The sequence below is a fragment of the Bombina bombina genome, chromosome 2, assembly GCF_027579735.1.
Source record: "Bombina bombina isolate aBomBom1 chromosome 2, aBomBom1.pri, whole genome shotgun sequence".
Lineage (NCBI taxonomy): Eukaryota > Metazoa > Chordata > Amphibia > Anura > Bombinatoridae > Bombina > Bombina bombina.
In genome coordinates this window covers 1,253,611,879-1,253,639,387 of record NC_069500.1, presented here as the reverse complement: position 1 = coordinate 1,253,639,387, position 27,509 = coordinate 1,253,611,879, and the positions used below count along the sequence as shown (strand labels likewise).

General features: G+C 35.6%; 1 protein-coding gene across 5 annotated transcripts in view; it reads left to right on the top strand.

Annotated features, from left to right (window-relative positions):
• Positions 1 to 27,509, top strand: part of LOC128650252 (uncharacterized) — a 156,290-nt gene that overhangs the window by 37,923 nt on the left and 90,858 nt on the right. Inside the window, exon 2 of one of the 5 annotated variants that reach the window (XM_053704065.1) lies at positions 5,050 to 5,178. The exons of 3 other annotated variants lie outside the window; for them this stretch is intronic. In XM_053704065.1, coding sequence (XP_053560040.1) covers positions 5,110 to 5,178 — 69 coding nt within the window. In that variant the 5' untranslated portion in view covers positions 5,050 to 5,109. Of the gene's footprint in view, positions 1 to 5,049; positions 5,179 to 27,509 lie in introns of those variants that run through there. One more of the 5 variants, XM_053704068.1, reaches the window with a different exon arrangement.

The window sequence follows — 27,509 nt, the reverse complement described above, 5'->3', positions numbered from 1 at the left end:
ACCCCTAATCTGCTGCTCCCGACATCGCCACCACCTACATAATGTTATTAACCCCTAATCTGCAGCTCCCGATATCGCTGCCGCCGAAATAAAGCTATTATCCCCTAATCTGCCCCTCCCAATATCGCCGCCACTATACTAAAGTTATTAACCCCTATTCCCATTCACCCTAACATCGCCCACACTATAATAAATATATTAACCCCTATTCCCTACAAAAGGCCCTTTTAAGGGCTATTGGTAGTTTATTGTAGGCTAGGGTTTTTTTTATTTTGAGTGGGCTTTTTTATTTTTATAGGGCTATTAGATTAGGTGTAATTCTTTTTTATTTAGAGTAGTGTTAGGATTATTTTAATGTGTATTTTAGTTTTATTTATTTGGTAGTTAGTTTAATTTTAGTTTAATAATTATATTATTTTAATTATTAGTTTAAACTTAGTTTTTTTTAATTTACAGGTAAGTTTTAATTTATGATAGGGAAATTGTAATTTTAATATATAGTTAGGGGGGCATTAGGTTTAGAGGTTACTAGTTTAAATTAGTTTATTGAGATGTGCAGGCTTTCTTTTTAAGGTTTAATAGTTTGATTTAGTATATTTCATTGTGGGGGGCTTGCGGTTTAGGCGTTAATAGGTTTATAATAGTGGTGGCGGTGTAGGGCTTAATAACTTTAGTATAGTGGGGGCGATGTGAGCGGATAGCAGATTAGGGGTTAATAATATTTAAATAGTGTTTGCGATGCGGGAGGGCTGCGATTTAGGCGTTAATAACTTTAGTATAGTGGTGATGATGTCGGGGAGCGGCAGAATAGGGGTTAATAACTTTAATATAGTATTTGCGATGCGGGAGGGCCTCGGTTTAGGGGTTAATAGGTAGTTAATGGGTGTTAGTGTACTTTGTAACAGTTAAGTTATGAGTTTTATGTAACAGTTTTGTAGCGTAAAACTACTGCTTTTAGATTGTGAAACGGATCTTGTCGGTATAGGCTGGAACGCGTTTTTTTTTTTTTTTAAATAATTTTTTTTATTGAGGTTGTTAGATACAGCAACAGCAAGTAACCAGTTTACCTAAGTAATATACAAAGTCTTAACAGGCATTGAGAAGAGACAATAGTATATATAAGTTTTTCGTACCATGTTCAATATTGTCTTATAAGAGAGCTATATGGGAAACACAAATATATAAACTGTGTACAGAAATATGCGACCTCATTTTCTATAAACCAAATTCTACTTAACGTGATGTATCATAATATGGTGTAGATACTGGGATTTTGAGAGCTTAGTTGTAATAAGATGGCTAGCACGTCTACATTTATGAGTGGGTAGTAATATGGTTTGAATAATATTTAGGGTAAGACAGCGGGCAAGAGCCGCTCGTAATGAGGGGGGAGGGTAGGGTAAGGGGGGGCAAAGGAAGTTATAGGAGCTAGGGTGGAACTATATGTAGTTAGTAGATGAGATAATAATTATAAGGCTGCAGCTTAAAGTAATACAAAGCTCTTGTGCGTATAACAACCCTGTCGCAGAGGTGCTACATTGATAAGTCAATTGCAACTTAGAAGATAACCTCCATGGGACTAAACTTTAGATAGTATCTAGCTATAGTAGCTGAGGGCTTAGCTTAAGTTTACTTCCTTATTGAAACAAAACTGCCTAAACAACAACATTTATGTCACAATTAACTTACATTACATACAATAAAGTAGTAGGCACATAACATTATATAGAGAAATCATATTTGATGTGAAAGTCAAAGGGAAGTTCTGATAATACCATTTGTACTCTAAGAGAGTAGACTGCTGTAAGAGTCCCAGCTGATGAATTAGGTCCTCTGCAGAATACCGTAGTGGGATGTACATGATGCATATTCAGATTAATAGTGGGGTAATATGTATATTGAGAGCCCCATAGACATTTAGTATAGGTATAACAAAACAATGAACTAGTTGGGTAAGTAACATATATGTCTAGATTCCAAATGGCAAGATGTGCCAATCATTACAAGTAACAAGTATCATCAGCTAAAACAACAGCATGTAAACTTATTAGGTGTAGAGATGGTGGAGGAATTAGTAGTTTTATGACAGTTCTACTGTGTCATAGTTGAAAAGTAGATGGTAATCCTTATGGTATTAGCTCTGATTGCATTACAGGTTGGTTAGCTTAAGGAACTAACCGCAAAACGATACAGTATAAGCACTCAAAAGAGACCCCTAAATCATGGAGTTAGAACAAGAATCACACAAGTTAATACATAAATCTTTATTAGAATTGTTAAAATCTGGGTAAGTTAAAACTAAAATGCTGGCTCAAAATTACCAGTTAAAAAACTGGATATCATGAACTAGAACCTAGTATAGTGTAAATTATGCTGTCAAATGGCAGGTTAGTAGGTCACTGGCTGAAGTTGAAGATTACTAGATATTATAAATTATGATCAAGAGGTTCAGAGATATAGTAATAAACTATCTCTAAAATAACAGATTCTATACATTATTGTCAGGTTAGCATATAACCAGGTATGAGTTTATAATTGGTTCATGTATAATTCCAAATAGTGTATAGTACATCACAATTGACATGAGTTATAGCTAAAGGAATTTAACAGATAACCTCATAAGAATAATACCTGTGTTAAACACATAGGCAAAGTAGTATGAGTGGAGCAGTTATACTTTCAAATCAAATACATTAGTGAATCTGCTATATTATTCACAGTCTTTAGTAAGCTGGAGTTTCCAGCTGATTAGTAGAAAAGCACACATATACCTATAAATAATATATGAGAATCTCATATAGTAGAGTATTAAATCACTCCAAGATAGTGGTTTCACTTGATTGTCCTAGATAAGAGTTAATTGTTGTTGCTACAATAGTGTCACCAAACCCTATATAAGGGATTATATTTTGGTATATAGATGTAGCTAACAACTTTTGGTAAACACATAGATAGATAATCAACTGACTATATCATGGATAGTACCTTGTATGAAATCTCCTAAAAAATAACAATAGTATTGCATTCATCCAAGTATCTGGGTAACTATACTATCAAAACTAGTCAGAATAAGGTTAATGTATTATAAATATTTATCATACTAATGTGTATATAATCTTATCGTATAGGGTTAATATTCATATAACTCCCTCGGTTGAATAATGGTTGTAACTAAATGGTGGCATTACTTTGTTATAATTAATAACATAATCGAGTTTAGATTCATTCTATAACATGAGTGATATGGTATAAGGCAACAGGGATAAAGTTTTTAGTGCTTGGTGCGAACTTTCCAACTTTGCAATGTCTGGATTTCCCCAAACTTTGACCCGGATTTAAAAAACCCAGTTTTAAGGAGTACAGCAGGTGCGACAGTATACAATTATTGTATTTCAAGAGCTAAAAATAAGCCCAATTATAAATCCTATATTCATATAGTTAAATACTGTTTGCCCGGAGTGCTCACAAAATAAGTTAAGCAGCCAGTGGCTAATTTAAATAACACAATTATATTAGTATCCTTTCGGCGATACTGTAATGTGGATCACTGCCAATTAACACGTTTGGTTACTCGGTATCAATAACATAAGACACAGTGTATTTTCTTAGCTCCTTCATTGCAGTCTTAAGTAGATATTTTGTTATGATAATCACTGTGTCACCACAGAGTGTCTAAGCCTTAGAGCTAACGGCGTATTCTAGTTTAGGTAAATATTGCCATCGCTACTCAGTATCAATAATATGGGACACAGTATGATTGGTTAGCTGCTTCATTGCAGTCTTTAAGTAAATATTAGATTATTATCATTATTGTGTCACCAAATAGTATCTAAGTCTCAGAACAAACAACGTATTCTAGTGTAAATAAATAGTGCCTGCAAGTATAGGCTTTAAAAAACACAACGAGCTCCCATCAGCTCCCCCTCCTCCCTTTACATGTTTCGCCGGGTTTCCGGCTTTATCAAAAGGCGAGGCGCCGCGGACAACACGGCTATTTAAGAGTCTCGCTCCTCCTCCTTAGTTTTCGCACAGCCAATCAGGATCCTCCTGTATTATATTGACATAAAGGAAGAATCGTGCAGAGGCAGGACTTCTACAAATAAGTATATTATGCAGAGGTGTAGTGAAGTTATCATACAATACAGCCCTATCGTAAGGCTACTGGGTTATATATCATTGAGATATAATTCATGTTAAACAAAAACAAACTGATCGTCATGATACGTATATAATCGCTATGGTTATAAATAAGTGATGTGTACTGTAAGTAGTAAATGGAGCTGCAATAAAAACCCCTGAAACATTACTCGAATATGTGAATTGTGTGTACTATGCATAAGTGACGTCAAAGGGTGATAATAATGTTATTGAGTTCTATTAATGTGATGGCGTATAAATTAAATTCTTAATGGGTGAATACCTCTAAATACCGTTATAGCAAAATTGATATATAACCTATAATACAGTTAAAATATACTAAGTTAGAAGTGTCACCTATTGTGATGATGAATAATTTAGTGTGGGAATATATATAAGTAAATAAATTACTGATATGTGAGTCTGAAATAAATTCATGTGTATCTTAGTAAAAGTGCTAAATGTGCATTAAGTGGTTGTGTATTATTTTATAATAAATTAATAATACTGTAATAATTAATTCGATATATGTGATGTGTTGGATGAGATACTGTCAATATTAAATAAATGTGCAAAAATATGAAAAAACATTGTGGTGAAAAACAAACTAGTAGTGAAAAACTTAACATTCATGTTACCATAGCAAGTAATTAATAAAAAAAAAATGAAAAAAATGATAAAGAGTAAGATAAAAAATAAAAAATATAAAAAATAAAAATAAAAAATAAGGGGGCATTTAGGCCCCAAATATTTATGGTTTGAAATGAAATATTACTATGTCAGTTTCCTTTTATATGTTGTATTTGTCTGCATATATGTATATATGTATGTATACAAACATGTATATTCATGAATAGCTATTTAACTCTTTACAAATATGTGAAAAAGTTATTATTTTCATTTAATCCATAGGGTTGTAGAGAGTTGAGAAGATAAATCCAACGACTTTCTGCTCACAGAAGTTGTTGTTCAATGTCACCCCCTCTGATTCCAAGTGTTACTGTCTGTATTCCAAAACAGCGGAAATCCACTTTAACACAGGTATTATTCTTATGAGGTTATCTGTTAAATTCCTTTAGCTATAACTCATGTCAATTGTGAGGTACTATACACTATTTGGAATTATACATGAACCAATTATAAAGTCGTACCTGGTTATATGCTAACCTGACAATAATGTATAGAATCTGTTATTTTAGAGATAGTTTATTACTATATCTCTGAACCTCTTGATCATAATTTATAATCTAGTCTAGATCTAGTGATCTTCAACTTCAGCCAGTGACCTACTAATCTGCCATTTGACAGCATACTTTACACTATACTAGGTTCTAGTTCATGATATCCAGTTTTTTAACTGGTAATTTTGTGCCAGCATTTTAGTTTTAACTTACCCAGATTTTAACAATTCTAATAAAGATTAACTTGTGTGATTCTTGTTCTAACTCCATGATTTAGGGGTCTCTTTTGAGTGCTTATACAGTATCGTTTTGCGGTCAGTTCCTTAAGCTAACCAACCTGTAATGTAACTTTTTAGGATACATAGTACCTAACCACACATAATTGTGTAATTCCAGGGCCATTAACCCTATTTTGAACGGTAACAGACCCGATATTACATTTAATGAGTGGTGCCATCAGTTCAATCTGAATTCAATTAGCTCTGATTGATCAATATGGGATCATCAGTGTTTCAAGTGTCCAGATGAGTTCAGGGGTCATCTCCAGACTCTGGCCTATCTTTCCTCCTGGGTTTCGATTGAAACCTTTCAGGTAAAGGTTGCCACTCAGGAGCAGCAGAAATTAGTTTTTTGGTACTGCCCGTAGGTTTAGCGTTTTGTTCAGTAGAAGGTGGCATGCCCTTAGATTCGAGTAGTGATCATCATTCTGAAAGAAAATCTTCACCGGGTATCCCCAGTGATACTTGATACTGTGTCTTCGGAGACATTGTGTGAACTGATGGAACGAACACCTTCTTGCAAGTGTGTTTGGGGAAAGATCAAGGTAGATCTGTATTGCTTGATAGGGTTCCTTTAGATTTTTATTTAGATAGGACGCTCTTAGTAATTTCTCTTTGAAAATGTAATAATGCAAGCGGACTATGACATCCCTAGGGGTGTCTGAGTTGGAGTTCCTAGGACAAAGAGCTCTATGGGCCCTGTCAATGAGCGGATCATGATCTTGCAGAGATCCCAAAAGTTTCTTGAACAGACCTAGCAAAAAATTAGAAAGATCAGCGGTGCCCACCTCTTCCGGTATTCCTTGAATTCTGATATTGTTACAGCGTGACCGATCTTCAAGGTCAGCCTGTTTAGATTCTAAATTCGTTATCATCTCGGCTAGAGATTGAGTATAGGATAGCAGGTTTGCGTGGTCAATCGCAAGGTCCTCGTGCTTTCTTTCAAGTGTCTCTGTGCGTTCGCCTAGAGAGGAAATGTCGCTTTTAAGTTCTGTAACAGAAGTTTTAAGGTCTTGCTTTAAAGAGGCGTGGTGAATGTCCATTTTTTCGGATAAAGCTTTAATGGACTCCATAATGGAGGAGTTGGACCTATCTGAAAATGTGATAATCTGTCTTATGGCCACCCTTGTCTTATGGCCACCCTTGAGAGAAGATATCGATTCCCTGGAGTCTTTGTCAGAATCCTCCTGGCCTGGTAGGATTTTACTGCTGAAATGATCTGCAAGGGTCCTTTTAGTGTTGCCTGTATGTTTCTGTTTTTTCTTTTGGGAGTGCGCCATTTGTGGTAATGTACAGTCGTGACAATAGGGAGAAAAGGCTGTCTGTTGGTTACAAATTCCAAAGATATTGTAGGCTGGGTTGATTGGGGAGAGTTTACCTGGCACTCAATATTTATGGTACCTACTCCAACCTAAGCAGATTTTCACAATGTGCCAAATAAGGGGGAGGGTAGTGATAGGGCCAGCGGCCTAATAAAAAAACTAGTTAGGCCTCCTCTCCTGGGGAAGTGCTCCCTCAGAGCAATTTTGGGGAAAAGGGATTGGGATATGACCCGCAGGCAAATGTGCCGGCAGGATAGGGAGGAAAGGAGTTAGGTAGCAATGTCTATAAGCCTGGAGTATAATGTGGCGATTAGCAGAAAGATTTCCAACTTCTTCACTATAGGTATAAGTGGTAGTGGTCCTAGAACACTGAGCAGCAGGATCTGGTGGAGGAGTTAATTAGTCACAGGGCCCCAGTGCTTTCCACCTCCCCAAATGCAGGTATTTGACAGTAGATATAATTCCTGCTCAACGCAGTTACTAGTATGTGGAGCACTCTCAGATACAAGTCCCACATGACCCGCAGACCCCTATGGGGATAGGCAGGGGTTAGGTATTCTTGTTTATAGAATGTGAGATCCTTATGGCAGGAAGGAACGCAAGTTTTTTAGCCTCACCGCAAAACTCATAATGGCAGCGCTATGGAAGTGCCATGAAAAAAAATTTGTTTACGTGTGCGGGACTGACGTTGCGTTACAGGCTAAAAGGCTTGCGGTATAGCTATACAGACAAGACTTGTAATGGCTGCAGTGCTGTTTTAACGCTGAAATGAAGGAAGAAGGTAGGGGATAGAGAGGGACTGAGAGGGGATTCCCTTCTCAGTCCCTCTCTACCCCCTACCTTTTTCCTTCATGTAATTTAAAGGGGCAGCACCAAGGTTATATATTTACCTCTATATCCTATTTAACAATCAGACACTGTGCAAATATTTGCCAATTTTGCTATAATTGCACAACATGTAATCTAGGTGATAGTGAGTAAGAGACCTTAAATACGAAAATGCAGTTGAGTGATTAGGATTTAAATATACAAAATGTATATAACAAGTATCAGCTTGTTGTAAAGACATTTTATAGTTCTACTTCCTTCATTTTACAGCTATGATGATGAGCCATGGCCATAAGCTGCTAAAAAGTTTACTGTTGGAAGTATTATAGGCAAAAAGTACACAGGGTCAAACTTGTGAGAATGGAAAAAATATAAGACAACAATACTTCCTGAACCACTGGTACAATATATCCATTCTGAAATACTGACAAATGATGTGATTCTACTGTCAATATATGCTATTAGTATTATTATTATTATTATTAAAATGTTGTTGTATTCAAATGTTTAGCCCTAAGACCCCCAAATTTATTTTGCATTGAGATAGATCTTGTCCCAAGAGCAAGAAAGACATAACCAATGGTCTCACGGCCATCCAAGTTTAATGTGAGATTGGTCTCCATCTTTGGCAGCATTGTCTGGGACATTACTGGGACATTACATATTAGGCAAAAGTACTGGAACCAAATTAAGGCCATGGCAGCATCCAAACTGCAATGTTTTACCAATCCACAATATTGCCATCAGGGGGGAGTTTACACAAGAACCCTGTTTAGTTTTGCCTTTTACAAACTCTAATTAACAGTACATAAGGTATGTAGAGGGACATAATATTAAAATGTCTCATAAGCTATAAGCTGGTGCACATAATACACTCTCACCTAGATGACAAGTTTTGCGCTATAGAGGGTATTTAACTAACGCAAAAAAGTAGCGCTGCCATTACAAGTTTTAGAAAAGCCGGCTTGTGCGTGCAATATGGTTGTGATGAGCTCCATACCTCACAAAATACAAGCGCTGCTTTGATGTGCTCGTGCACGCTTTCCCCTTAGACATCAATGGGGAGAGAGTATTAGAAAAAACCTAAGAAATGCAATCACGGAATGAAAAACTCCATAACGCCGCCCCATTAATGTCTATGGGAAAAAAAATGATCCCCCTAGTGATAGGAATGGGGCGGAATGTGGTGACAGTCAGTCTGAGCAGTGGGTAAGTTAAGGGCAATCCAGAGGTGGGGTTGAGTGCTGCCCAGGGCAAAGCCTAAGCCAGCTGGAGTGTGACAGTGCATCTAGAGAGTCTGGTTTTAGGCATACCTGGGTAGGTTTCTGTACAAAGATCTGGTTATAAACAGAATTGGGAAAGCGCAGGAGAAGGGACCGAAAAAAGCAAAAGTTACTTTCCACGGCAGTACTGCAATGTTCCATTCCGTGACAGTACTGCAAGATACGGGACAACTAGTGGGAGCTCTTTGTTACTGTCATTAATCAAATAGCTTTGACTTAAATCTTCTTTTTTTCAAATACGCTGAAAATGAAGGTAAACATTGTCTACGTGTCTACATTGTCTACTATATCTCTGCAGTAGTCAGCAGCAGATTAATAGGTCACTCTGTCAGCCCATATTACCAAAAAGATTCAGAAAAAATTATCTACAGCCTTATGGGTCACACAACAAAAGGCAAAACACATTTGCATTCATGAAAAGCGAAATACCCACCTAGTGAGCTATTTTAAGGCTTATGCAAATGGTCATTCTACTCCTGTGCTAAAATAATTACCTTGTAAATGAAGATCAGCTGATCTTTTTCCATTTACTGTTAAAAACTTTTACTTGAATCACTGATTACTCATCCAAATAATAGCCTTTTTCTAAATACAGTCCTCCTCTACACTTTCATTACTTTAAATATCTTTTTTCACTGTAATTAATAAATTCTGAAATAATAAAATATTGTGTAAGAAAACAAACAAGCTTTTGAAGTCACAACAGTATTTTAAAGGACCAGTAAATATAGTAGATTTGCATAATCAACAAATGCATAACAAGACCACACTTCCCCTGTATCATGTGACAGCCATCAACCAATCATAAATGCATATACGTATATTCTGTGAATTCTTGCACATGCTTTTGTAGGAGATGGTGACTCAAAAAGTGTAAATATAAAAAGACTGTGCACATTTTGTTAATGGAAGTAAATTGGAAAGTTATTTACAATCCCACCTCTATCTGAATCATGAAAGTTTAATTTTGAATTGAGTGTCCCTTTAAATTTATATATATATATATATATATATATATATATATATATATATATATATATATATATATATATATACAGTGGGTATTGAAAAGAATCACCCCCTTGAAAATAATCACATTTAGTTGCTTTGCAGCCTGAAATAAAAACAGACAGTTTTTGTTTATCAGGTTGTAAATACTCAGTGCAACTTATAACATCCAAGTGAAAGACATAACACCAACATGTCAGGCAAAGATAAAGACAATACAAAAACAGAATCACTGAGTTGGAAAAAGGATCACCCCCTCCTAAAATTACTTGCAAACTCAATCAGATGTAGCTAATCACCTTCTCAACGGCACACACAAAGCCATTTGACCTTCAGCTGTGATCAGCTGTGGGCATATTGATTAGCTCAGCATGAAAAGAGCTTTCATGGAGAATCTCAGTCCCTGATAGAGCAACTGAAGCAAACAATGAACTATGGGTGGCAAGGCACTGTCAAAAGATCTCCGGGACAATGTTGTGGACAGGCACAAGTCAGGAGATGGATACAAGAAAATATCAAAGGCTTTATCAATCCCTAGAAGCACAGTGAAGTCTATTATTAAGAAGTCGAAGGTATTTGATACAACACAGACCCTCTCTGGATCAGGACATCGCTCCAAACTGGATAAAAGAGCCAGGAGGAAACTGGTCAGAGAGGCTACCTAGAAGCCCACAATAACTATGAAGCAGTTGCAGGAATTTATGACAAAGAGTGGTCATTGTGTGCATGTGACAACAATATCACAAATTCTCCAAAAATTTGGCTAGTATTGGAGGGCTGCAAATAAAAAGCCACTCCTCAAGAAAAGCCACATCCAGTCACGACGGAGCTTTTCCAAAACACACCTAGGAGATTATGAGGCCACATAGAAAAAGGTGTTATGGTCAGATGAGACTAAAATTTAATTATTAGGCCTCAACACCAAATTATATGTCTGGAGGAAATCCAATACAGCTCCCCATCGAAATAACACCATACTTACAGTAAAGCATGGAGGTGGTAATATCCTGTTATGGGGGTGTTTCTCTGCAGTAGGCACAGGAGAACTTGTCAGGATAGAATGAATAGTGGATGGGGCAAAATACCTTCAAATTCTTAAGGAAAATCTGCTGTCCTCTGACAGGAAATTGTCAATGGGAAGAAGGTTTACCTTCCAACATGACAATGACCCAAAGCACACAGCAAGAATTACCACACAGTGGTTGAAGGAGAAAAAGGTGAATGTCCTTGCATGGCCTAGTCAGAGCCCAGGCTTAAACCCCATTAAATATCTGTGGTATGAATTGAAGACCACAAACTGTCACCATCAAATGTAATGGAACTGGAGCAGTTCTGTAAAGAAGAGTGGGCAAATATTGCACAGTGTAGATGTGCAAAGTTAGTAGAGACGAATCCCAACAGACTAAAGGCTGTAATTAAAGCAAAAGGTGGTTCAACAAAATACTGACACAAGGGGGTAATCCTTTTTCCAACTCAGTGATTCTGTTTTTGAATTGTCTTTATTTTTGCCTGACATGTTGATGTTATATCTTTCACTTGGATGTTATAAGTTGCACTGAGTAATTACAACTGAATAAACAAAAACTGCTGCAAAGCAAAAATAAAAGATTATTTTCAAGGGGGGTGATTCTACTCAATACCCACTATATATACAGTATATATATAAATTACTTTAATGTCCCTTTAAATGAAATCATTTATGTACCTTGTTCAATATTTAAATTAATATAAATATACATTTAAAGCTATTCTTTGTTCATAAGACATTGTTCTAATTATCATTTCAATATGATAATAAACCCGGAGAACATTGGTGTTAGTTTGCGTCACCAATTGTGAAGAAAATTCTAAACATGTGAAGGGTCACTTTGAGATTTACATACTGTACTGAGAATCTATATTTTTTATATTGTTAAGCTCATGTTATCATAATGTGAAGCACAAAGTATAATAATGTGTTTATATATATATATATATATATATATATATATATATATAATGTACAATGTATTGCAAATGTAAATCACTGTATTGCACTATATCTCTTTATGCTGTCGGCATTTAACATTGCACAAGCATTTCTTGTGAAACGCTTGTGCAATGCCGCCTCATGCACATTCGTGGTCAATCGACCACTAGCAGCGGGTGTCAATCATCCCGATCGGATTGGGATGATTGAAGTTCACCACCTAAAAGGTGGCGGACAAGTTAAGGAGCAGCGGTCGTTCTTAACTTATGTTTCCAGCAAGCCGGAAACTTCGGGGGTAGATTGCAGCATCCGCTGCTTGTTAAATCTACCCCATTCTTTGCTCCTGTTTGTATTGTGATATTATTATAGCCATGTTATTCTTTTTGTTGTTTTTATTTTATTTTTTTCCCACCAGTACAAAAGTAAAATAAATAAATCAGCTCCTGCACACCTCAGACAGTCACTGTGTAGCATGTAGATGAGCCAGCATTCTAAAGTAAATGGAAAGCAATGCAGACTCTCTAGGAGCAAAGGAAAAACAAGATAATATTTTTTTCCTATTGTATTTATAACTATATAATAAAGAAGAAAGAAATGAAAACAATTACAGGAAAAGCAAGTAAAATAAATAGTAAATGAATATTGCAAAGATTTCTCACTGTGCAGGATGAAACATTTTTTGGGGGAATTCTATTCTAATGTCCCTTTAAATTGTCATCCTCTTTTTGAAATGCTGTACCAGGTGCATGTTACAGCCTATGCATAATATACCTGTGCCAAGGCCGTCAGTATTTAGTGGGGGCAGCACAATGCAAAGGGTAGCAATAGGACATGATGCCTTCACACTCCTGTGCACTCCAAATGTTTTGTGCATTCATTTTATTGTAAAATCACTGATCCATGTTTGCCTGGTGCAGGTGAATGACCCCTCTATAAGCCCCTGGCCTCCTGTTGTAAGAAATGTACAATATGAGGCAAATTCTTGGGTTTCGGGGGGGGGGGGGGGCTTGGGGGTACAGTAAATCTCCCAGTGCCTTTGGCAGCACAAACCCAAAATCTGATATGGGTTGTTCTTCTTATTATATTTCCCTTTGCTGAGCCCATTTAGGGACAGTAATAAGTGAGATGAGAATGACTAACATAAAATAACAGGCTTACAGCCCCAGAGTGCAGGGACTCAGAGACGCAGCCTCCATGCCATAAACAGATTCTGTAAGTGGCTGTGATTCTTTGCCTACTATAAGTATAGCACAGAACATTAGTGTTGGTGGGATGAAGTTTAAATGCTAAGAACTTGGCTACTAAATAAAGTGAAGTCAAAAATGTTACATATAAAACCAAGATTAACTTCATCCTGAATACAGAGTCAGTTGTTTAATAATTTACTTAATTCCAGTAAGATCCTGATTGCTCTGGTGGAAAAGCAACCAATGTGGTTTCTGTATTTACACACATTGGCATCTCAGAGTTGTTTATACCAACTATACAGATGTGAAAAACAGACATGATTGTGATAAGAAAATTCACAAGAACATTTTATCAATAAGTGAATTTGAATAGCTAACTATGCAAAGGGGTTAAAAACAGTGTTAAAGGGACAGCCTAGTCAGAATTAAACTTTCATGATTCAGATAGGGCATGTAATTTTAAAATACTTTCCAATTTACTTTTATCATCAAATTTGCTTCGTTCTCTTGGTATTTTTAGTTCAAAGCTAAACCTAGGTAGGCTTATATGCTAATGTTTAAGCCCTTGAAGGCCGCCTCTTATCTGAATGCATTTTGACAGTTTTAACAGCTAGAGAGGGTTAGTTCACGTGTGCCATATAGATAACATTGTGCTCACGCCCATGGAGTTAGCAGTGAATAGTTAAAATGCAAGGATATCAAAATAACTGAAATAAGGGGGCAGTCTGCAGAGGCTTAGATACAATGTAATTACAGAGGTAAAAAGTATATTAATATAACAGTGTTGATTATGCAAAACTGTGGAATGGGTAATAAAGGGATTATCTGTCTTTTTAAACAATAACAATTCTGGAGTAGACTGTCCCTTTAAAGTCAATTTTGCATCAGAAATGATTTACTATATTTCAAAAGATCTACATACGTATGTATGGCAAGTGGAGCCCAATTTAATAGGGTGCGCTATCTTTTGTAAGACCTTGTGTAAAGAATAATGCACACTAGTATTACAAGTGGATTGATTTATATCTTAAAGGGACATGAAACCCAACATTTTTCACTATTATAAAAAGTCAATCAGTCAATAGGATTGAGCTGGCATTCTATTGGCTGATTGGAACAGCCAATAGAATGCAAGCTCAATCCTATTGGCTGATTGGATCAACCAATAGGATTGAAGTTCAATCCTATTGGCTGATTGCATCAGCCAATAGGATTTTTTCAGCCTTAATTCCGATTGGTTGATAGAATTCTATCAGCCAATCGGAATCTAAGGGACGCCATCTTGGATGGCGTCATTTAAAGGAATCTTCATTCATCGTTAGTCGTCGGAAAGAAGAGGATGCTACGCGTCAGATGTCTTGAAGATGGACCCGCTCCGCGCCAGATGGATGAAGATAGAAGATGCCATCTGGGTGAAGACTTCTGCCCATCTGGAGGACCACTTCTTCCGACTTGGATGAAGACTTCTCCCGGCTTCGTTGAGGACTTCTTGCCGCTTCGATGAGGACTTCTCCCGGCTTTGTTGAGGATGGATGTCGGATCTTCAAAACTGTAAGTGGATCTTTAGGGTTTAGTGTTAGGCTTTTTTAAGGGTTTATTGGGTGGGTTTTATTTTTAGGTTAGGGCTTTGGGCAGCAATAGAGCTAAATGCCCTTTTAAGGGCAATGCCCATCCAAATGCCCTTTTCAGGGCAATGGGGAGCTTAGGTTTTTTTAGTTAGGGTTTTATTTGGGGGGTTGGTTGTGTGGGTTGTGGGTTTTACTGTTGGGGGGTTGTTTGTATTTTTTTTTTCAGGTAAAAGAGCTGATTTATTTGGGGCAATGCCCCGCAAAAGGCCCTTTTAAGGGCTATTGGTAGTTTAGTTTAGACTAGGTTTTTTTTTTTTTTGGGGGGGGCTTATTTTTTATTTTGATAGGGCTATTAGATTAGGTGTAATTAGTTAATATATCTTGTAATTTGTTTTTTATTTTCTGTAATTTAGTGTTTGTTTTCGTAATTTAGGTAATTGTATTTAATTTATTTAATTATATTAAATTTAGGTAATTTATTTAATTGTAGTGTAGTGTTAGGTGTTAATGTAACTTAGGTTAGGTTTTATTTTACAGGTAAATTTGTATTTATTTTAGCTAGGTAGTTAGTAAATAGTTAATAACTATTTAGTAACTATTCTACCTAGTTAAAATAAATACAAACTTGCCTGTAAAATAAAAATAAACCCTAAGCTAGATACAATGTAACTATTAGTTATATTGTAGCTATCTTAAGGTTTATTTTACAGGTAAGTATTTAGTTTTAAATAGGAATTATTTAGGTAATGATAGTAATTTTATTTAGATTTATTTAAATTATATTTATGTTAGGTGGTGTTAGGGTTAGACTTAGGTTTAGGGGTTAATAAATTTAGAATAGTGGCGGCGACGTTAGGGGCGGCAGATTAGGGGTTAATAAATGTAGGTAGGTTGTGGCGACATTGGGGGCAGCAGATTAGGGGTTAATAAGTATAATGTAGGTGGCGGCGATGTCTGGAGCGGCAGATTAGTGGTTAATAAATATAATGTAGGTGTCGGGGGATGATTTTTTGCAGGTGTTAGACTTTTTCTCAGCCGGTTCTCCCCATTGATGTGTATGGGGAAATCGTGCACAAGCACGTACAACCAGCTCACCGCTGACTTAAGCAGCGCTGGCATTGGAGTGCGGTATGGAGCACAATTTTGCTCTACGCTCACTTCTTGCCTTTTAATGCCGGGTTTGTAAAAACCTGTAATACCAGCGCTGTAGGAAAGTGAGCGGTGAGAATAAAGTGCAAGTTAGCAACGCACCCCTCTTACCGCAAAACTCGTAATCTGGCCATTAGTGTTTTGCACTTGAGCACAATCCAAAATACTGCTAAAATATGTAGCGCTTTTTAAGACCTGAAGTCAACCATTATTATTAATAGTATAGCACAGAACTACTTCACTTCGTACGCAGCATCGGCTTATCTCTCAAGCAATAAACAACATGAATTTGCCGTATATAACTCTATGCAAGTAATTATATTTTACAAACAAAACAACATATTTTTGCACAAAAAAAAACAAACCAAACAAAAACAAGATATTTTGTTAAAAATAGAGTAAAAAAAAAAACAAAAATAGAAATAAACTCAGATAGAAATCACCATATCTACAAAGACCCCTCAAAAGATGATTTGAGGACAGTATTGTGCATTCGATAGAGATCACTGGTCACACTGACCTCATTTCCAACCTACTGCAGACAATAGGGCCTATTTACTATGGTGCTAGCATACATAATCCGATATAGCGGATCATGTCCGCTGCACATCGATAAATGCCAACAGCATACGCATTTGGTATTTATCATTGCACCAGTAGTTCTTGTGAACTGCTGGTGCAATGCTGCTCCCTGCAAATTCACGGCCAATCGGCCGCTTGCAGGGGGTGTCCATCAACCCAATCGTATCCGATCAGGTTGATTTCTGTCCGCCGCCTCAGAGCAGGCGGACAGGTTATGGAGCAGCGGTCTTTAGACCGCTGCTTCATAACTTCTGTTTCCGGCGAGCCGAAACACGGGGCATCCAGCTCCGTACGGAGCTTGATAAATTGACCCCAATGAGTGTCTCTGTTAAATCAGAAAAAGACACTTTGAAACCAAATTCATTCTGTCGCTGTCATTTCAAATGTATGATAGAAAAAGCTGGTCCAAAATTTCCTATACATATATTTTTTATAATTGGGATTAATAATAATTAGTATTTTTATAACAAAACAGCATTGTTAAACGAAACAGATGTCTCCCACATTGTCATTTACTTAAATTAAAACATTTTTTAAAGAGTCGTATTTTTCGTTCCATTTTTTTTTTACAAAAAAATAAAAAATCCCTGAACAAAAGAAGTTTTTAGAAACCTATGGGTAGGGGCTAAAGGAACCAGCTCTAATCTATGCAGTGAATGTTTATCCTGCCTAGAGGATGAGCAAGTGTAACTGCTAGATTACAAGTGGCGAGCCTGCTTTAATTTACGCGTGCATTACAAGTTGAAAGTAAATTAAATTTGCTCTTGTTGGCTTAGCATGACAAAGGTCCTCAAATAAAGGGTTAGAGCTAAATAAAATGTTGCACCAAACACAACATAAATGCATTATAAAATACATTTACAGCTATACACTATATAACAAAAATTCTACATAAAAATATTAATAAAAAAAGTTATAAGGGTACATACAAATACATGTCTAAACTATGTATATGTATGTTTATAAATGTGTATAGGTATATATCTATATATATATATCTATATATATATATATATATATATATATATATATATATATATGTGTATGTATGTATGTACTGTATACATGTATATGTATGTGTATATATGTATATACACATATATATATACAGGTATATATATATATATATATATATATATAAACACATGAATACACATGTATACACATATATACAAATATATATATACATATACACACAGATACACACTCATTGGTACATACACCACGCATACACACACTCATATGCACGCACACTAAACATACATCACATACACACACTCATAGGAACGCATACCACACATACACACATTCCTATGCATGGACGCTACACATAAGCCACATACACACACTCATATGCACACATACCACACTCGCACACTCATATGTATGTACACCACACATAAACACACTCATATGCACGTGCACTACACATAAACCACATACAGAAACTCATATACACACATACCACACATACACACACTCATATGCACGCACACTACACATACACCACGTGCACACACTCATATGCATACACACCGCACCATATTTGCCTGGTATATCTGATGCTTAATCCGAGCCTGGTGTAGTGTAAAGCAGTGTTTTTTTGTAAGTGTGGTGATGGACTTTTATTTTTATAATGAAAACAATTGAACCTCAGGAATTATCTAAATAACAGAGGGTTATATCCATATTATTATTATTATTATTATTATTATATATATATATGGAAAACATATTCCATCTATTACGTTGCTCAACAATGAAAATGTTTCTAAATTGAAAATACTTCTAATTGATTTCAGCACACGGAAAACTAATATGACATTTAAATCTCTCAGTTAGTTCTCGGTTCTAAAATACAGTCCATTTATGATGACGTAGGGTATGGGTATAACGTAAAGGCATGGTGCTCCTAGCAGCCTAGTAAGGAGACTCATAGAAAAATGAGTTACAAAGTTTGTAACAAAAAAAGAGTGCTTTACCCCTACAATTGTATAGAAGAAATTCTCACTTAATAATACAGGAACGATAGTTTAACCATTCATACTTTATATTTATTGATTTAACTATTCAATCATACACGTTTAAAAACACTTAAACTCTTTAGATCAGCGGTCGCCAACCAGATGTTGGTGGTCCTTGACACTATCAAGCAGGAATTAATCTCCTCTTATGGTGTCACCCCTGTCGTGCTGCAACTCCCTACAGTGCCTGGCTGGACATTAGTGAAAACTGATGGAGAAGGAGTTAAATTACAATCTCCCTATGCACGTTGGGTAGTACTGCGCAACTTGAGTACCTAGATTGTATTTTTAACTCCTCCCACCCGGCGAGCTGCTCAGAGGAAGATGCTTCCATTCTAAAGCCAGCAGAGGTTGGTATAGTGTTGGCTTAAAATAGTGGAATTAAAGTATATAAAAAAAGAAAATCTTAAAAAAAAAAATCTCTTATATTTAATTTATTTTCTTCCCTTTACCTGTTTCTTTGTAGTAGTTTTCCTAATTCCTTTACATGGACTTACATCACTGTTTGTCTTCCTCCCCTCCATCTTCTTATTTTTAAAATTAAATATTAATTATTTTTTATTCTAATAATTTTCCCGCGCACAAAGCCATTGAATAATTTTCCCACGCACAAAGCCACCTGAATTCCAGTAATTTCGATACAGTTGATCAGCCATATACCACCAGTATTATAGTAATTGCCAGTAACATCAGTCATGGTTAGCTCACATACATATTGAGAGCTTTCTGATATAAACTTAATTTATGATTCCACTGTCTGTCCATGATGATAAGTAGTTTTGAATAATTCCTAACTGGGGAGGTAACTTGGAAGTCTTGTGGTCCTTTTAAACATAATTCTTTTTTTCCCACCTTCTGCCTCTCAGTTTCCAGCTCAAAAGTTGTCACTCACCCTTCATCTGTCATTTGGAAGTATGCTCTCAATTCTGTCATTCAATTAGTTAATTCCAAAAAATAATTCTTAAAAATGTGTAAATATATACATAAAGTATCCGTACTGTCGGATCAGGTCTGCAAGACCTTTAATAACTGGGCCTCATTGTGTTGAGTCTATACAGCCAGGCAGCTTCTTTTTGAAGCAGTACTTTATCTAAATTACCTCCATGATTATGCGTAATGCCTCTATCAATGCCAACACATCTTAGATGATCTGATTCTTGTTTGTGGAATTTTTTGAAATGGCAAGCTACACTTGTATCTCTACCGTGATTTATGTCATTCCGGTGTTCTTGTATTCTGTCTTTAAAAAACCTTTTGGTTTTTCCTACATAGAACACCGGGCATGAACAATAAAGCAGGTAGACCACACCAATGGATTTACAATTTATGAAGTAGTTAATGAAGTATTTTTTATCACCTGTCGAGAAATTGTCCGTCTTAACCACATGTTTGCAGTAAACGCAATTCCCAATCACGAGTTTGTGTTCAATGGCTGTTGTATTGGGTTATAACTCTTACTTTATTGTCAGGTACTTTTTTCTTTTCGTTGTATAATAAATTTTCACGTGTCAATTCCCTAGTTCTTGCTAGGGACCCGTTGAGATTTCTTTTAGAGTAACCCCATCTAAGAAACCTATCGGAAATTTCTGCAGCTTGTTTCTCAAAGTACTTTTTAGTTGAACAATTCCTTTTCAATCTTATAAATTGGGTGTATGGGATACTTCTCTTTAAAGGGACAGGATGACTACTTGCTGCCACCGATAAACTCTTAGTAGCAGTGGGTTTTCTATAGTTTTCAGTAGTTAGAATGTTGCCCACTTTTTTATTTTAACATCAAGAAATTCTAGTTCATTGGGATCCATGTTGTAGGTTAAGACAATATTGTAATCATTATTGTTCAGTATATCCACAAATTGTTTTAGGGCTTCAACAGTGTCATTTCATAAAATAAAGATATCATCCACATATCTTAGCCAAACCCCTACGGATGTTTGAACAATGTGATTCAAGTTGTCAAAAACCTCCAAAAGTTCCCACCTTCCCAGATGGAGACATGCATATGCGCAAACTGCCCCCATTGCTATGCCCCTAGTCTGTCTATAAATTTTGGAATCAAATTGGAACACATTATTTTCCAAAACAATTTTATGACAAACTGGGTATGCTTTTTGAAATTATTGCCACAGCCATTAAGGAATTGTTTTGAGGCCTCTATACCCACATTATGAGGAATAGATTAATATAACACTTCAACATCAAGGGAGACCAAAAGTGAATTTTCTTCAACAGTAAGTTGATCCAATTTCCTTAAAAAGGGTCAGATGTGTCCTTTACATAAGTTGGCAATGTGGGGACAAAAGGTTTTAAAAAATTATCAACATAAGTGCCAATATTTTCAGTTAAGCCTCCAATGCTTGAAATGATAGGACGACCTGGGAGATTAGTAGGGTTTTTATGGAGCTTAGGTAGAATACAGAAGTTTGACAGCTGGAACTAAAGAGAGTGGAGGCATGTATTGTGACTTGGACCTAAATTTTGTATGTACCTTGATCTCAGAGTCGAAGTTACATTCATTATCTCCACCTTCAAAGGTCAAGGCATCCAAAGTATCAACATCCTATGGGCCCAAATCAATACATTTCTTATCCACTACCGCTCTCTTCATAATTTGTGAAAGGACTCATTTTTTCTTGCAAACAAATTCACATCTTTTAAAATAGTGACTTTGTCCAGGGAGTTAGAGGGACAAAATGATAACCCTTTCTTTAGAAGACTTATATGAGTTAAATTTAGGGGAAAAGAGGACAAATTCACAATTTGAAGATCATTCCCCACTTTCTCTGGGGTATTATTAATCAGAAATCTCTTCTGCTCCCCCTCCTTGTTCTCATTCTCCAATATTGTTGGGGTAAAGATCTCCCCTGCGAATGGTCCCTCCCTGCCCCTCTCCCTCTCGTATCTGTATTGTTTCTGCCTCCTCCTCTTCTTGCCTCCCCTGCGTCTCCCCCTCCTATAAAACCTTTGAAATTTTTTTAATGTAACACAACTCCTTCAACATCAGAATTATCAGTACCTGAGTCATAAGACCCTTTAATCTGTATATATAATTAAACCTTATCCTTTTTGTAATCCTCCTGATCTCTACAAAACTTATGACACTTTCTTATATTAATGTCTGCAATTAACCTCTCAACATGCTCTTTCACTTCCTCATATAATTTAGAACATTTGGAATCATTTTCAAATTTGTTGACAATTTTAAGAATCTCTTCCCCTTGTTTTTTTATTTTTTCTAATTTCCTTTTGTTTTTCTTAACCATCAAATCCATTAAATCAATGGAACAGGTTGATAATTTATCATTCCAACCCTCCATGAAATTGTCCTCATCCTCATCATCCTCATCCTTCTATTGATTCTCGGTTCTGACCTGGATCTAATTTTAATCTTAGACCACGAGGAACAATTTTGTTATTTATATAATTCTCCAGGCTGGAAGTTTCTGCTCTCACCTTAACCTGCTTTGTCAAAAGTTGTTTATATTTCTTAAGGGCATTAAAAATATGACATTCATCAGGACAATCATCCTTTGTTTGTGTTAAAGATTCACAAAGTTCAGCTGCCCATTTATCATCAGATAGTGTGAACACCATCTAAATTTCTGTGAAGAAAATGTCTCTATATAAGTGATATAGATTAAATACCAACAGTAAAAAAGACTCAACCCTCAGATCAGGATGAGTGGATATACAATACAATGTATGGGTTCCTAAGAACTAGAATATGCCAATTTAAGAGGAGAGTCAAAATCAGTACTACTGTTGTAAGCTATATGCAATAGTATCCTCTTAAAAGGAAGTGGTGCAGTCCCATGAGCTAATATATATCCAATAGATTAGAAAGAAATGACAGTGTTATCAACTTTTAAAACCTTTTGTCCCCACGTTGCCAACTTATGTAAAGGACACATCAGACTTGTTAAGAAAATTGGATCAACTTACTGTTGAAGAAAATACACTTTGGTCTCCCTTGACATTAAGGGTTTATATTAATCTATTCCCCATAATGTGGGTATAGAGGCCTCAAAACAATTCCTTAATGGCCGTGGCAATAATTTCAAAAAGCATACCCAGTTTGTCATAAAATTACTTAAATTTGTTTTGGAAAATAATGTGTTCCAATTTGATTTCAAAATTTATAGACAGACTAGGGGCACAGCGATGGGGGCGGTTTTTGCCCCCACATATGCATGTCTCCATCTGGGAAGGTGGGAACTTTTGGAGGGTTTTGACAACTTGAATCATATTGTTCAAACATCCGTAGGGGTTTGGCTAAAATACACTATATGGATGATATCTTTATTTTATGGAATGACAATGTTGAAGCCCTAAAACAATTTGTGGATATACTGAACAATAATGATTACAATATTGTCTTAACCAAGACTTTATCTCCAAAGGGATTAAACGAAAAGATTGAATTTGTTTTATTCTTGTAATATTCCTAATTTTCATGTTTTTCCTCATATAAATAATGTTTAGGATCTGCATTTTACTTTTATGGATAGTTTATGCTTCATCTATTTAGAGGAATGTGTATAAATTGTTTATTGCAATATTTTCAACAGTATAGCTTTTGGAACAAATATAAAATTTTCTTTACTTATGAAAATCACTTTTTTCTTTGCGTTTAATATAAACAATTAGGAATCATCTTTAATACGTAGTGATTCTTTTGTATAAAAGGTTACTTTAGATGAATGTGTATAAATATTAGACTATAATAGCCCTATTAATATTGTCCGGTCCTACTCTATTATATATTGTAATATTCTAATATTTGTGAGCGCCATCTAAGTTTTCTACGCACCTTTAGCGTCTAGTAAACATTGTAATTTTTTGTATATTAATCATGTATTTTTGTATTAGTTAGTTTTGTATATATTCATCATTCTAAAGGGCGTTACAATCAGTTCTCATAAATAGAGCTGTTCGTTCACTTGCTAATTAGCCCTAAGGAAGTCCCGAAAGACATTGGGGATGAAACACGTGTAGGCTTAATTTCGTGACGTCACGCACGCTGTGCACGGCATGTTGGAGAGATTGCAACTGTTTGCTTGACCCACACACAATTCCTATTGCTCTCAGAGGATCCCGGATGACACAAAACTTTTGGATTAAACCCCAGCACCTAGGTATGTGAGCAGAGTTATTCCTTAACGTTGAGTGCACTTATCGTGGGGAAAGACTGCCAATGTTATCAATTACCGGCTGTTTCCACAGTAACCGCAATTTATTTGCTACATCATTATTAATAGCACACATTGCTACTTACAGCACACCCACGGCTTCAATTTTGAATTAGCGTTTACGAACGCATACTGGTGTGCTGGAGTACTTGCTTGTTTGCCTAACCATCGCTTGTGCTATACTAATATTAGAAGCTTTGCATTACTAGAAGTCATGAACATTGACGCTTTACTCGACTTGGCCAATTGATATTAAAGGAAAACATTGCTGGATATATAAGAAGGTTACATTGGTCTTTTTGGATGCTTTGAGCTAATATGGGAACAAGTGCCATAGTAATTGGTTCATATAAATAGAACCATCCTCAAAGTTATCATCTAATCGTGTATATAAAAAATACTTTTGATACTATAAACACAACATTCCAAGTTTGTTTATTGTAGCATAGGGTCATCTTGTTTGCAGTCAATTGTGTACATATTAATGTTCAGCACTGTATTAACCCTGTATGCTTTTCTTGGTATATTTGTGCCTTAAGTGGGTCCATTTACAATTTCAGGGTGAATAAGGGACTGCATAGATCCTATTTTATTTCACGACAGTTCATCCCTTCCATAGAGTTGGAGCTGCCCTCTGGTAGGGTGTTGCAGGTCCTTGATATTCCCTTTAATTATGATCTCCCTGTGACGTCACATATATTTTTCACTTTTTGCTTTTATTTTGTCTTCTTTACATGTCAGTTTTTTATTGTATTTTTTTTTTTTCATTTATACTACACTGGTTGTATTTATGGTAATTGGTGTATGGTTACTTCTGTGAGAAAATGTCTCTATTATGAATTTTTAATAATTAATATTTGTATTGCAAAATTCTTACAGCTATATAAAAAAAGCTAAAAAAGAGTGCTCAATTCCCTGTCTTTTTTGTGATAAGTGGATAACACTGTCATTTCTTTGTAATCTTTTGGATAAACCTCAATTAATGGAACCTACCTAGTCACCTCTACATGAGACGCAGCGGATGGGACAAATCTTTTTATGCCTTAAGTGCAGCAGCGGCAGACAATGAAGAAAGATATGTGAGACTCGGGATGTGACTCTGCAGTGATGTGGCTCTGCACAGGATGCTTCCACCAGGAGATTAACACTTAATTGCCACACCAAAGCAAGAGAAGCACGTGGGAGCCCGAGGGATAGGATAGTATTTCTTGAAGGGGCATGACCATAACTCTTAGGGGCTGATTTATCAATGCTGCAACTGATAATACGCTGGAATTTCGCATCAAATCAGACGCAAAGTTGATCCGCCGTAGTTAACAAAGCGTCAAGATCGTCTAATGTTGAAATGTGTGACATAATATACACTCCCACAATATCAATTTGATGCAGATCGATGCTTGTGTTATTTAAGCGGAATACTGATAATCCGTCATCACATTCAAATCTATTTGACCCTCTTGCCAATATATCAAATATTCAACAGGTACGCTTGCGTCTATTCCGATGCAGCGTACCTATCGTACAAAGCACTACTCTTGAGGCCGCGAATGCCATATAAATCAATGGGAGTCTGAAAACACAGAAAGGTTATGTTCAATGTTACAAGACAATGAAGCATAATAGATAATAAAAGTAAATAAGAAACTTTATTAAAATTGAATACTCTTTCTAAATCACAAGACAAAATTTGGGTTTCATGTCCTTTTAAGTTGATTTTAATTAGCCCTTATTACTAAATAAAATCAAGTAGGGAGATGTTACCCTACTTATGGATTATGTTACATCTTTGTCTCTCATTACAAAGCAAGGGGACACTATTATTGATTCAAGTGTGGTGCACTAGAAGATATAGGGATACAAATTAAATAAATACATTACATAATATAGCTAACTGCCTTTTTTAGATAAATCTATTTGCACCATGCTTAATGCATGTAATACAAGTCCCACTCTCCACTTCGCACCAAATTTAACGCAACACTTTTCGCACCAAATTTGACACTATACTCAAACTCCTAAACAACCCACAAACCAGTAAAGTTTTCCATAACTTCTTATTGGTAAATGCATAATCACATGATTAATGAAATCAGCCAATCTGATTGAAATATGCATTTTCTACTATCATTAATGAATCAAATTGCTCTATACTTGAGTCATTGATCACTCATCAGAACTTGTAAGTGCCATTTGTTACATTGTGTATTATACTTTGAAAGTATGTATATGTGAAATTAGTATTAAAGATAAACATTGATGATGACATTAGGCCACAGAGTGTAATATTTTGGACAATAATTTTAATAATTGAATGATGTTTGATTCAATATAGTCTTAAACTGATAGCTCAAAGGGACAGTCTACCTAACATTAAACTGTCGTCAATCAGATACAGCAGAAATTAAAATCACCTCTTTACTGTCATGCTATTTTCAGTGTTTTTCTTCCTTCTCTTGAATTTCATTTTCATTAAGAAATGTCATCTTATATGCCACCCCATTTTTAACACCTGTGTCGGGGTGGTGTTTAAAACTAGACTGCAATCAGGAAGGGTTACACAGGTACAGAGAGAAAACTAGCCCAGCTCTTAAAATATCCATTGATTGCAAATAAATACATATGATACCCTGATTACATGTTATATTCGCAATTATTCTTGTTCAGAATAATAATATATTTACACTATATACATATAGTGGTATGAATAAACACATATATATTAAAGACAACATTGTTTAGAACAAAAAAATGAATTCAGGGACATGTAAATATGTTTGCAAAAGATTTGACATAACGCATATACAGTATATACATATATATATATATATATATATATATATATATATATATATATATACAGTAGTAAGTATGTGCAAAGATATATGTACAAATTCTAGCCTTAATAATCATTTTAAAAAAAGAAAAAAACATGAGATAGGCATATCATGATTTATAGAAATACAAAGACACATTAATTTATCATCCCACTCTCCACTTCGCACCAAATTTGACGCAACACTTTTCGCACCAAATTTGACGCTATACTCAAACTCCTAAACAACCCACAAACCAGTAAAGTTTTCCACAACTTCTTATTGGTAAATGCATAATCACATGATTAATGAAATAAGCCAATCTGATTGAAATATACATTTTCTACTATCATTAATGAATCAAATTGCTCTATACTTGAGTCATTGATCACTCATCAGAACTTGTAAGTGCCATTTGTTACATTGTGTATTATACTTTGAAAGTATGTATATGTGAAATTAGTATTAAAGATAAACATTGATGATGACATTAGGCCACAGAGTGTAATATTTTGGACAATAATTTTAATAATTGAATGATGTTTGATTCAATATAGTCTTAAACTGATAGCTCAAAGGGACAGTCTACCTAACATTAAACTGTCGTCAATCAGATACAGCAGAAATTAAAATCACCTCTTTACTGTCATGCTATTTTCAGTGTTTTTCTTCCTTCTCTTGAATTTCATTTTCATTAAGAAATGTCATCTTATATGCCACCCCATTTTTAACACCTGTGTCGGGGTGGTGTTTAAAACTAGACTGCAATCAGGAAGGGTTACACAGGTACAGAGAGAAAACTAGCCCAGCTCTTAAAATATCCATTGATTGCAAATAAATACATATGATACCCTGATTACATGTTATATTCGCAATTATTCTTGTTCAGAATAATAATAAATTTACACTATATACATATAGTGGTATAAATAAACACATAGATATGAAAGACAACATTGTTTAGAACAAAAAAATGAATTTAGGGACATGTAAA